At 36.7% G+C, this 13,363-nt stretch overlaps 1 protein-coding gene across 2 annotated transcripts in view; it reads right to left on the bottom strand.

Annotated features, from left to right (window-relative positions):
- UBE2Q2 (ubiquitin conjugating enzyme E2 Q2) overlaps positions 1-13,363 on the bottom strand; it is a 62,553-nt gene that overhangs the window by 42,867 nt on the left and 6,323 nt on the right. The window contains exons 2-3 of one of the 2 annotated variants that reach the window (XM_027521507.1): positions 8,607-8,708; positions 4,123-4,227 (exon numbers count right to left, since the gene is read on the bottom strand). In XM_027521507.1, coding sequence (XP_027377308.1) covers positions 4,123-4,227; positions 8,607-8,708 — 207 coding nt within the window. The remainder of the gene's footprint in view (positions 1-4,122; positions 4,228-8,606; positions 8,709-13,363) is intronic. The other variant, XM_027521508.1, reaches the window with a different exon arrangement.

Genomic DNA, 13,363 nt, shown 5'->3' with positions numbered 1-13,363 from the left:
AGAAAAAAGAATACATTATTCAGAGATATATTTCAGAGAGGGAAAACCATGGAGTACAAGAAACAGCAATAATCAAAGACATCACTGGTTAAGTCTAAGTAACTGCTGCTAATGCAGCTGAGAGTTTACAGGCCATATTCTGATCACAGTGAAAAACTAAAAACCCCAAAGCTGCCTGAGAATCTTTAAAAATTTTTTCTTAATAATTTTTGAGAATTTTTAAGAAGAATTAAGAATTAAGAATTCTCTTAATTTGAGAATAATTAAGAATAATAATTTCTTCTTAAATGAAGAAATTGACCTTCATATGCCCCTGTAATTCAATTCCTAAATACATGCCCAGAGACATACTTGCACAGGTATACCATGTACTATAGACAAAAACGATCATGGTAGCACTGTTCCTGACAGCATACTGGAATCAAACCAAAAGTCAGTAAACAGTCAGATGGATAAGTATGTATGGTACAATGGAATAAATACAGCAATAATAAAGAACTATAACTACACACCATATAATCCTGACATTGCAGGATGTTTAGTAATATCCCCTCTATGCACAAAAAGCCAATAGCACACTCCCCCACCCCTCCCACCATGACAATACAAAGTATCTCCAAATACTTTCACGTGTCCCATGGGAGGCAAAACCATCCCCCTAGCTGAAAATTGATTTCAACTGTTTGAGATCTTAGGAAAAAAAAATACACCACGCTTCCCAAGTCATGAGTCTGCTTATACTCTGATACCAAAATTAAACAAGAGGAACCTAAAAGGAAAGAGACTATATTAGACTCTACTTAAAGTAGAAAAACCCCAGTATAAGGTATCATATCTATTGTGTTCTACCCCCAACTCCCAACCTACATAGGTACTGAATGTATATTATGTGAATGCAAGGAAGAGTCAAAATTAGGAAACTTATTCATGTAATTTATAAGTTATATCCCTATATGGAATTATTAATATATGCATGGCCATGAAAAACAAGGTAGGTCTATATGTACTGTGTCCATGATATACTGTTAAGTGAAAAACCTATGTCTTCTAAAGAAGCAAAGTTGAACACAGAATGGACTTTTCTCCCATCTCTTTTCTGAGGCTCCACTAGAACTACGATGAAGACATACCATGAAGGTTGAACACTGTACACACACACAATGTAACAAAAAAATAAAAGAGGGCTACCAGCAGAAAAGACAACTCATGCTAGAAGATGACAGTGAACTGGAGAATGGTGATTTAAGTGGAGCAAACAAGCCAAGCCACAGGTTAGGGGGTAAACCGGCAGGCTAATCTGTCCCGCAGCGCCCTGGAGAGGCTCCAGACGAAGACACCAGGACACCTGACAGCAGGGGTGATGGGTGGAGTGAGACACAGACTAACCAAGGCCAACAACAGAGCGACTGTCCAGCCCCAAAACACACCGCTCTCCTTAAGCAGAACTCTGGCAGACACGTCTTTCTCAAGCAGGAGACAAGGTTTCATGTCCAGAGAAACCAGACAGTTCCAGCCATCACTTATGATTATACCAGGAAACAGGGAGTGGAGGATAAGGGATGGAAGCCAGCTTAAATTCCTCCAAAAAGCTGTATCAGTTGGCAAGTGTTGGCCACAAAGGACTCCTTATCAGCCTTTTAGTACCTCTTTCAAATATGAATGAAAAAAAGGAAAAAATATGAAAAAGCAACAGAATAAAGAGATATATGAGGAAAGTCTTCAAAAAGAAAAAAACAAACCAAGATAAATTAGAAAAAAAATTATTAAACTTATTAAAGAGAAATAGAGATGCTTGAGGGAGAATATCAAAGTAACCCCTTAAAGACACTTACGATTACATCAACAAAACAAAAATAGAATGCTACGAATAAGGAATAATCAGAGAACAAGCTTTTAGAACTTACGGTTCGTTCATCTTTGGAGAGGACCCACAATGAGACACACTCCCAGCATTCGCCCCTTGTATGGACCCCACCCACTGTCAACTTGGGCTGGCCCTGGGACTTGCTTTAACCAGCAAACATGGTGGAAATGACACTGTGCCAATTCCAGATCTAAACTTTAAAAAAAGCCTGACAGCTTCCACTTTTGTGCTCTTGAAAGCCAAAAATAAGAATTCTGACTACCTTTCTAAAGGAAGAGAAGCCACGATAAGAGACCTGGAATGATGAGATGCCATGTGGTAAGAAGGGCCATGAGAGGAAACAGCAGGCACCAGACATGCGAACAAAGAAGCCATGTTGGACATTCCAGTGCGGTCACATGTCCAAATAACAAGTCCCAGCCACTCTCTGACTGCACGGTGAGGTCAGCAGAAAAACTGTCCAACTAAGCCTAACCAACCCACACAATCCTAAGACAGAGAATAAAGTGTTGTTTAAGCCATTATGTTCTGGGGTAACTGGTTAACCAGTACTAAAGAGCCAAAATAAAACTTATAAAGTTATGACTGTTCAAATAAAATTTTCAAAAATTGAAAGGTAAATGTTTCAGAATTTGAAATTAAGACAAAGAGACAGAATATAGTGATAATTAGATACAAAGATTCAAGCAAGGAGGTCTAAAATCCTATTGGTAGGTATTCCAAGGTGAACAAAGAAAAGAATGGAAAGGAGAAAGTGCCACAGGAAAAAAATATAAGAACATCTACCCAAAAAGAAAGACTCGAGAGTCCAAATTTGACAAGATCCATCCATACTAAGTGCTCAAAAACAACAGAAAACCAAACAAACCACGACTCAGTAAACCACTGTGATATTTCAGAACACCAAGGGAAGGACAAAGTCCTAAAAGCTTCCTGAAAGTCACGCAGAGATGACCAAGACTAAGAATGGCATACCTACTGACTAGACACAACAGCACAGTCTGAAATTCTGAGGTAAAATTTTTTTCAACCAAGAATTACACATTGAACCAAACTACCAATCAAGTGAAGAATATAATAGCAGTTAACATTTATTGGGCATTTATTATGCACCAGGCATTGCCCTAAATGATTTACATGTAACAACCTATTTAATCTTTACATGTCCCCGCAGATATATGTATTACTAGCATCTCTCCCAGTTTGCACACGGGAAACTGGGGAACATCCTGCTAGGTAACTAGCCTAAGTTAATTAGGGGATACAACTAAGGAGCAGTGATCAGGATTCAAACCTATGGTGGTCTGGCCTTTTTTTTTTTTTTTTTTTAAGAAGTTAAGAACTCAGAAATGTACCACCTCTTCATGTTTTCTTAAGATTTTACTTGACTAAAATCATTTTACTCCAGGGAAATGAAAAGAGGTAAGCCAAGAAAGAAACATGAAATCTGAAAACAATGTATCTACTACTCCAGTAGAAGAAACAAGAAAAATTTCAAGATGACCGCTGAATAGCCAGCCCAGAAAACAACCTGCTGAGACTGGTACAGAAGAAACCAAAGGCTGAAGAAGAGAGGGGAGATCTCACAGAAAAGAGACAGGACATAACTTTTTTAAACTAAGAATTATTACTAAGGAAGACACCGCAAAGCAAAAAGCTGTACAAAGGAAATATAACAGGAAACTATACTACAAAGTCCTAATGATGATTATTCATATGACTAAATATAAAGATGTTTTAGGAAGGGGAGGTGGGTGGGTAAGTGGGTGGTATAAGAGTTAAATCTTTATTATAGTACAAGCCACGAAATTATACCTAAATAGGTAAATCCAGAAATCCAGAGAAGTTAGAGGTGGTGGTGAGCAAGTGGGTACTTCTGCTGATGGAGGAGATAACATTAGAGTTAGGCCTTTCGAAGCACAAAACGGCAGAAAGATGGCATTCTCAGGTGAAGGTAAGTAAATAAACAAAAGCAAACAACTGCAGAAGCAAGGAACAGTTATGGCAACCAGAAATATTAACAACAAAAAGGTGGTGATGGGGACAAGGGCAATTGTTTGCCTGTCATAGTAAATATAACCAGCAGCTCCCAAGAATGAAAAGGCTATTTTTAGTATCTAAAACAAACAAAACAATTCAACAGGAAAACAAAAACTAACTCCTAAATAAGTTGTATAATAATGAGAAATCATCCTAATTTTATTTGTGCATGAGACAATGTATTTTAGCTCTTGAACACTTGAGAATTTTTACTTTACCTGACCCGTGGGTAGTGGTTGATCTAGCATCTCAACATCCAGGTGCTTAGGAAGGTTATATAATCTGCAGAGTTCACATATCAACCACTTCAATTGCTGACGAAGCTACAAAACACATTTCAGTAAATAAGCATTACGTTAAAGAGCCCTTAGAAGACATGAATAATGCTACAACTATTGTAACTAATCCAGTAGGAAATGGAAAAAAAAAAAGTTTACTATTGCTCAATTACAGCCTACAGATAAAATAACAATCTTAAGAAATATTTTAGGGGCTGCCTAGCAGAATGACATGAAAAAAATGGCAGAGGAAGAGAAGCTCCAAACACTGCCTAATTTTCAGTTGTTAACTTCTTTTCTTAATAACTTATAAGAGCACATTAATACATTAACGAGGCTACAGAAAACAGAAGCAGCGTTGTTGCACATGGATTATAAAATTATATATTTCACAGCCACTCATTTGCAAGTACAGAGGCAAATGTGGTCTAGCAGACAGAGCCTTGGAACCTAGACAACCTTGGATACAGTACCTAATGCCCTGAGTCTGAGTCTCCTCATCTGGAAAATAAGGAAACTAAAACCTTCTCATAAGGGTAAAGATTAAATGAAATCTTCTGCAAAAACACTTGACACTTATAGGCTCTTAAGTGTTTGTCAAAAAAAAAAAAAAAAAAGGCCTCACTAGGAAAGCTGCAAAGAATAACTCCTTTCCACTTTTAAATTCAGATTTTTAGAACATATTTACTTTAAGTAAGCAAGGTAAATTATATGCACAAATACATTTTTCATTGTTTAAAAAATATACATTGTTTTCAATGTATAAGTTTAGCACTATGATTTCAGAAGAATGGTCACTATCAGTAGACCTGACTGGGAGCAAATAAGGCAACTTACTTCAATTGGTCAGAACAGTTTCCTAGATGTTGCCAACCAGGAAAAGACATGAAGAGAAAGAAGATTTATGAAGGACTAAGGGAAAACAGAAACAGAATTAGAATGGGCTAAACAAAGCAAAGAACAAGCCTTTCCAAAGTGGACAATGGAGCAAATGAAAATGAGGAAAGCTGAGCAGTAAATTAGTATCAAAAGTATCCTCAAGCTTAAAAAACAGCAAAGCCCCACTGTGGATTTGTTCTCCATCTGATAAGCTCTGTTCTGTGCTCAGTACATAATAAAGAGGTGGCTGGGTGAGCTGGACAGACCTGGACACTCCATTCCCTGGTACAGGAAGAGCTCCCCGAGCACTGTGGGAGAGACAGCCGCGTGGTCGTAGAGGTGCACCAGGCAGTAACAAGCAGGGCCATACACCTCCCGGGAATTTCAACGCCATGCTCCCCCCAAAAGGTGTTTAAGGGATCAGAAGAAGAAACTTAAGACCAGGGGGGAAGAATTTAGGAAATATTTAGAAGGGAGATGAACAAGTCTTAGAAATTTACTAGATAGTTTCGGGTTGAGGAGGCAGGGGTCAGGAAACACTGGTATAAAAAAGAACTCTAAGATAGTTCCCACATTCAGGCATGGGTAACAACTTTCATTATTTCATTTTGCCCCATTCACAATCACAGAGAGAAATTTTTGAGGGGAAATGTGATGGGGGTGGCGGAGTACTAAGATGCAGATGAACTTAAATTTTAGATGTAATCATTTTGAACAGCCATGGCACACCTGAGTGAGATTCCCTGAATCTATGTGATATATAGACAAATAATGGGTGTCAAACTCAGGAGACAAAATTTTATCTAGAGATACAAATTTAGGAATCATTGGAATATAGGCCACAATTTAAGTACTAGGGGTAGAAGAGATTACTCAGAGAAAGCACAGAAAGAGAACAAAGAGGTGGACCAAGGAATAAGAGCTCAGAGAAGACCAAGGCAAGGTAGTAAGAGACAGAAACAGGAGAAAGTGATTTGATGGAAATCCTCAGAGGACAGAGACAGGACTTGTCTTGTATACTGACCACTTATCACAAAGCCTGGCACAGAAGCCAGGCACGTTTTTAAAAACACTTTTCTGTGTCCTACTACTAACAGTTTTCTGTAAAAACCCAGGTTAAAAAAGGTATGTACAAACCAGTGTACACATAGTTATATATTTTTTACAGCACTGTATACGTGCTTCCCTGGTGGCTCAGTCAGTAAAGAATCCGCTTCCAATGCCGGAGACTGCCTGCAGCACAGGAGACCTGGGTTCGATCCCTGGGTCTGGAAGATCCCCTGAAGTAAATGGCAACCCACTCCAGTATTCTTGTTTGGGAAATCCCATGGACAGAGGAGCCTGGTGGACTACAGCGCATGGGATCACAAGAGACAGACACGACTTAGTGACTGAACCACCATACAAAAGGGGCCAGATTATAGAAAATATGCTTTGCCTCATTTTTTCACTTTAGTACATCTTGGAACGTTGCATGTGCTCTTGTGGAAAGACTGGCTGCATTCTTAACAACATGATGTTCTATCATAAAACCATACAGCAATTTTTTTTTAACCAGCTCTTTACTGGTGGACAGTAAAGCATATGTGTTTGCTGAATGAAGGACTGTTTCAAAAAGAAAGAGTCAACAGTTTCAAAATGCTGCAGAAACTTTAGGACTAAAGAACTAGTCCCGGATTTGGCAACTAGGGGTAAAAATTTTAGTACAACAAAGGTGGCAGCGTACCCATTATAATGAATTAAATGTGAGAAAAGATAGCTTATTTGATCAAGAAACTAGATTATAAAATAACTGGCAGAGAGCACAAGAAAGAGTAGAGGATGAGTTTGTTTTTTTCTTTTATGTAAATACTCGTTCATAAAATTGGACCAAATTTTTTATCCTATGTCATTTCACTTTAGGAGCATTTTTTGATGGAATATTTTAGACATCAAAAAATAAGCCCACTCATCTCTACTATTATAAAACTTACAACTTTAGATCTTTGAGGCAACCTCCTAAAGGGAAGCACTGGTAAGGGGGCTATGTCTATTGCTCATTACCTGTCCTGTTGCCCCTCCCTTGCTGGAGATGTGAACACATGTCTGTCTAGCTTTTAATTTTTTCCTCTAATCTTCATGGCTTTGTTATTACTCTTGTAATACTCACACTGAAGTTCCTCTGATCGTAATTTTAAGAATAGATGTTTAAACCACCTCTAACTTATTGTGACAAAAATCTGAGGTCAGTCTAACTTCCTCAAATGGTCAGTTCTCCCAGTACTATTCATAAAATAATCTATCCTTTATTTACTGAGTATTTTGGTTCAATTTAACTGATTCTGAATTCTCAATTGCATGATTATGTTTCTAAATTTCTAACTGCCTTTACCTGTCCAGCTTAGTGCTAGTACTTGATATTTTATTTAGTATCTGGTCAGATAATTACTATTATTTACTCTTCAAAACAAACTTTAGAGTCATTTTGTCAAGTTCCAAAAATAAATCTGTTGGAATTTTTACTGGAATTGCATTCAATTTATAAACTCACATGAAGTTACAGATAACTGACATATTTATAATACGGGAGTCTGCACATCTAGGAACACAGTTGTCAAGTCTTTAATTCCACTCAGCAAATGTTTATAGTTTTCTTGATACAAAATTTGTACATCTAAGCTTATTCCTAGGTGTCTAATTTTTCTTTAATTGTGGCTGTCAATAAAATACCTGTCCACTGTATTTTTTGATTATAGCTGATATTTAGGAAAACTTGATTTTTATATAACAGAACTTTTAATCAATCATCTTAAAAATTGCTTTTTCAACTGACTCCTTTGGATTTAAGGTAAACAATCATGTCATCTGCAAATAATGACTGATATTCTTCTAGAAGAACTTTGTGATATCGTGGAAAAATGCAAATGATATAACTTAAATGTATGTTTAAGAGTCTATGTATTTTACAAGCAAAAGAAAAATACTGATTTTTAAACATTGCCATCATGTCAACAATGTTTATTATCAGGTAGAGAAAAATTAGGGTGACTTCTATTTTGCTTTTATTGTTTTTACTTTCACTAGTTCTTTCACAAGGGTCACTTAATAGCTTTATAATCAAAGAAATCTGATTTCTTTATATATTAAAAAATAATTTTTAATTTATATTCCTTTGGTTTTTACTGCAGAGTTATATAGACTCTTGACAGAAACATCAATTGGGGTCATTCAATCATTATTTCCCCCTCACATCTATCTCAGTCTTTTTCCCTTTTCCTACCTTGGATAGTGGACCCAATCAAAAATGCTTACTTAATTTAATGATTAGGATTCATGGGAAAGAGACAACCTAATTCCTGAGCTAAAATAGGACTATAGTTACGGGGAATAAAAATGAGAAACCGAGTACTAAACAGAATTTGAAGGACAAAAAAAAAATCTTAGAGGAGCTAAAGACTAGGTTATCAAATAGTCATTAATCAAGCTTTTGTATCATATTACCTCTTAACACTTGAATTCTGTTATGTTCATGAGAAAAAAAAAAGTAGTGTTGTTTATTTTCTCACCGAATTGTTGTTCTTAGTGTCTTCGAGACGTTCCAGAACTGAAGTCAGGTTTGGATCATCAGAGTCCACAAACCATATTGGTGAAGAAGATGGATAAGATTCCTGTTACGGAGACACTGATGTTAAACACATTTACATACAGGCTAACCTGGATATGCAATTAAACCCCACCACTAAATGGCAAGATGATCACAAATTTAAGTAAAACATATCACAGAAAGAAAAGTAAGAAAAGTAACACATTAAAATCCATGTCTTTAAATTCATTAAAATCCATGTTTTTAATTTTTTAAACAAAAATTATTAAGCTCTATAGTTTAATCTTGCCTGCTTCGTGTTATATGATTTATAAACCTTAAAAAAGGACTTGCAGTCTGATTTAAAACAAACAGAAGAGAATATACTGCAAAAGTTGTTCCATCAAAAGCAGAAAAAAATGTTATGCAAATATCAAGGATGATGGGTTTCCTTCCTTTACAAAGAAAGGTCTATCATGGCATGGATTTGCCAGTTTTAACATTTTTTAAGGGCTTTAAAATCTAGAATCATAATAAGTCCTTCAAGAAACAAAAACAAAAGCAAAAACAAAAATTTCCAACCTTGAAGTAGTCTACAGAGTTAAACCATACTACTTTTTGCCTTTCAGTATAAAAAAGCTACATTTCTAGGCTTTATCTAGATGAGATGTAACTCAATTTTTTAAACAAAGTAAAGGAATACATACCTAGGCACATGTTTTTAAATCCTTACAAATGCTAAAACTAATTTTTTAAATCCACTCACTGTATGCCTTGTCTTCTCAGTAGTGTAACTACACAAGTTACTTTGAGATTTTTTTTCCCCATTAGAAAACTGGCCCCTAAAAGCAATCCCATTTAATTTTCGCCTTTTTCCTAATAATTTCCCTTCCTTTCTCAGACTGCAAACAAGAATGTAGTTTCTAAAGGACAGATTTCTTAAATGAGATTAAGATTACTTCTTAAATACAGCAAGTGTTAGAAAGGCAGAACAAACAGCAACACAGCTATCTTAGGGCTACCTTCAGTGCTCACTTGCCATGGGAGCTGAACTCTGAGACAGGCATTCTCCTTGTACAGCTACTGTCTGTGGGCTCCCACTCATCGAGGTCAGTTGTGTTCTTGAACACTGCAATAAGCTGCCTCTAAAATGGCCCCAATAATCCTAACCTCCTGGTATTCACCCCCTTGTATAATTCCCTCCCCTAGACCTAACAACTCACTTGTAACAAGCAGAATACAGTAATAGATGTCACCTCTGAAATTAGGTTACAAAAAGATGGGAAATTCTGTCTTGCTTACCCTCCCTTGCTCTTTCATTTGTTCCCCCAGTGGAAAACAGTTCCCTACGGAGAGATCCAAACCCACTGAGCAAGGGATTGAAGAGGCCTCTGACCAAGCGCCAACTAGAATCTGAGGCCCTCAGACCAACAGCGTTTGAGGAGATGAATCCTACCAACAAGTGCATGAATGAACTTGGAGGTGGAGAAGACTGTCCTGTCCTGCCTTGAGATGACTATAGCCTCAGCCAACACCTTGAATGCCTGGTCAGGGACCCTGAGCCAAGGAACCCAGGTAAGTCACACACAGATTTTTGACCCATAATCAAAATGAGATAATGAGAGATAGTGAGATAATGTCTGTTTTAAGCTGCTAAACTAGTTGCAGAGCAATAAATAATTCAAACACCATAAAATTCCAATATTTTATTACATCACACAAACTGAATACTACCGAGAAATGCTATTACTACCTATATACTTTTTTAAAGCACAATTATGTGTTGATTTTTTTAAGTTAATGAATTAAGCATTACACATTTCCACCTACTAACATTTACTCTGTTCATTTGTACTGCTTTCTGTTACATATTAGGGAAAGCCATTATTATTAGTATTAGCTGCAGTTAGGATCTAGTCACAGAAACATGACAATTTTACCTAGTTTTAAAGAAGTACTGCTTTGAGAATTATAATCTCAATTATATATAGTTGGAGCCACAGAATATTTTTAAATATTTTTAAAGCATTTTACCAAATGTTCTTTAAAGAAAAAAACCTGAAGTAGAACATCATTATATCCATTCAGCAATGGTTTATTTCTGTATCCCCATCCCTCAAACTCTTACTGTGTTCCAAACCTCTTTAAGGCTAAAACGTAGATGGTCTTCAAAATTAATCCCATTTTTAGCGAGAATTACTTAACTGAATATTACATTTTCTTCAAAGTCTTCAGCCTAATCTGGAGAATACACTATCTAAACCATTTTGTTTTATATTTGTATTTTCTTTAGTCTTAAAAAAAGAAAAAAAACTACATTTTGAGCTTCATTGCATTGATTAAAGTTCTGCATAAGCAAAAGAAAATACATCAATTGGTGCTCTGGGCTAAAACTCCTCAAAACCATAATATGAAAATTACAAAACTAAAAGAAATACTGAAATCAGTTACTACCTATGCCATATTTTTCTAACCCTAGACAAAAGACAGGATATATAGTAGGTCTAAGCAACTATGTTAACAGTTCTCTAAGTGGGGCCCTTGGACTCCAAGGTCCAAACTATTTCTACAGGAATACTAAGATGTTAATTGCCTTTTGCATACTTAACATTCTTACCAATGGCGCCAATACAACGGTGGGTACCTTAGCACAGATAAAGGCAGTGACACCAAACTATACTTGAAGTCATGGTATTATTCACCACTATGCATGAAAGGTGTTTCAAAGAAGAAAAAGGCATTTCACTTATGAACGTCTGTGATGAGGCCGTTATTTCACTAAATCTCAATCCTTACGTCTTTTTAATATTGCAAGTGATGAAATGGGCACACATGAGCATTCCTACAGAATACATGAGAGCACGTGTGTGTTTGAGTTGTGAGCTGAACTAACCACTTTGACAGGACACCATTTTCACTTGAAAGAATGACTGACAAACAATGGTTATTCCAACGTGGGTTTCTGATAGGTGTTTCCTCAAAAAAAGAATGAAGAGAACCTGTCATTTCAAGGAAAACCCAAGGCAGTATTTGTTGCCAATAATAAAATTCAAGCTTTTAAGCAAAAATTAGAAGTTTGCAAAGCCTGTTTCCACCATGTGAGCCTGACAGCTTCCCAAGAGTATTTTGATGACGGTGATGATGATATTAATGGATATAATGTTATGTTATATAATGAAATGTATTAACATTTATAAGATTCCAGCAAACTAATATTTTCCAAATAACAACGCATGATGTCATATCATGCAAGGGTGAAAGATCCAGTCAAAATCCAAGAAAAACCAAGTTTGGGTACAGTATCCACAAAGAACATCTGCAGCTATCTAAAACGGCTATTAAAATATTTCTTTTTCCAATCAAGTATCTGTGTGAGGCTGGATTTTCTTATTATTATTTCAACCACAACAACATACCACCATAGACTGCAGAGGCAAATGACAGACCAGATATCAAAGAGTTTAACCTCCAAAAAATGTAAAATTGTGCCACTATTCTCATTAAAACTGCTGCCTGTCCCCATCCGCCAACCTTTTCCCCCTTCACTTTCAGAATTTCTTCCTTGGAAGAAACATCCTTTTACCATTCTGTATTAATGTGGTTCCACTGAGGATACTTTTCCTATCTCCCTTCCATCTTCCTACCTTCCTCTCTTGACCCAAAACCTGATCACTGGTCTCTACCAGCCTATCCTATTCCTGATTAGCTGTCAGATGAGCTAAACTAGGCAAATCTGGGTCTTCTCTGGGACTAGAGCCCTCTTTCTCAGAGATCTAGCATCACAAGGTCAATGCTGGCCAACAGGGGCAGTCAGCATTTATCTTGCTAAATGGAGAGGGTTAAAAGAAACCAACGGAGAAGGTAATGGCACCCCACTCCAGTACTCTTGTCTGGAAAATCCCATGGATGGAAGAGCCTCGTAGGCGGCAGTCCATGGGGTCTCGAAGAGTTGGACACAACTGAGCAACTTCACTTTCACTTTTCACTTTCACGCATTAGAGAAGGAAATGGCAACTCACTCCAGTGTTCTTGCCTGGAGAATCCCAGAGACCCGGGAGCCTGGTGGGCTGCCTTCTATGGGGTCGCAGAGTCGGACACAACTGAAGTGACTTAGCAGCAGCAGCAGCAGCAGCAGTAATGTTTAAGGCATTATTTAAAACAGAAAAAACCCAGAAACCACTGATAATAGGGACATGACTGACTCAATGCTAAAGTCATATAATAAGACAGCACACAATAATTGAAGACATTATAGAGTAATGGTTACTACAAAGGTCTACAATATTATTGAGTAAAAAGTAAAATCAGATTATAAAATAATCTGATTTTTTTAAGAGAGAGGGAATCTACATAAATATAACAGAAAAAATATGACCAGTTGACAATACATACATCAAAGTTTGGATAGTGGTGTGTTCTGAATGGTAGAACTACAGGCAATTTTTTTTCTAGTTTTGCTTACCTGGTTTCTAGACTTCTTAATTAAATAAAAATGTCTTGTCTTCCACATTATAAAATATCCACTACCATCACCTCTGGAAACTGAACCTTCAGCACAAATTCTACATCATGGTCAAGGCTTGTTCAGTGTAATGTTTAAAAGACAATCCACATACTTTGAAAGGCATCTAAAATTATTACCGAAACTTAGAAACCTAAGCATTCATGCTTTCAACCTCTTATACTTCAAGCTTTTAAATTTTTACAAGATTAATAACTAAGCTTTCTATCTTGAAAAGA

This window comes from Bos indicus x Bos taurus, chromosome 21 (assembly GCF_003369695.1).
Source record: "Bos indicus x Bos taurus breed Angus x Brahman F1 hybrid chromosome 21, Bos_hybrid_MaternalHap_v2.0, whole genome shotgun sequence".
NCBI lineage: Eukaryota > Metazoa > Chordata > Mammalia > Artiodactyla > Bovidae > Bos > Bos indicus x Bos taurus.
Note: the sequence above shows the minus strand (reverse complement) of the source record. Positions and strands in the feature narration are given on the sequence as shown.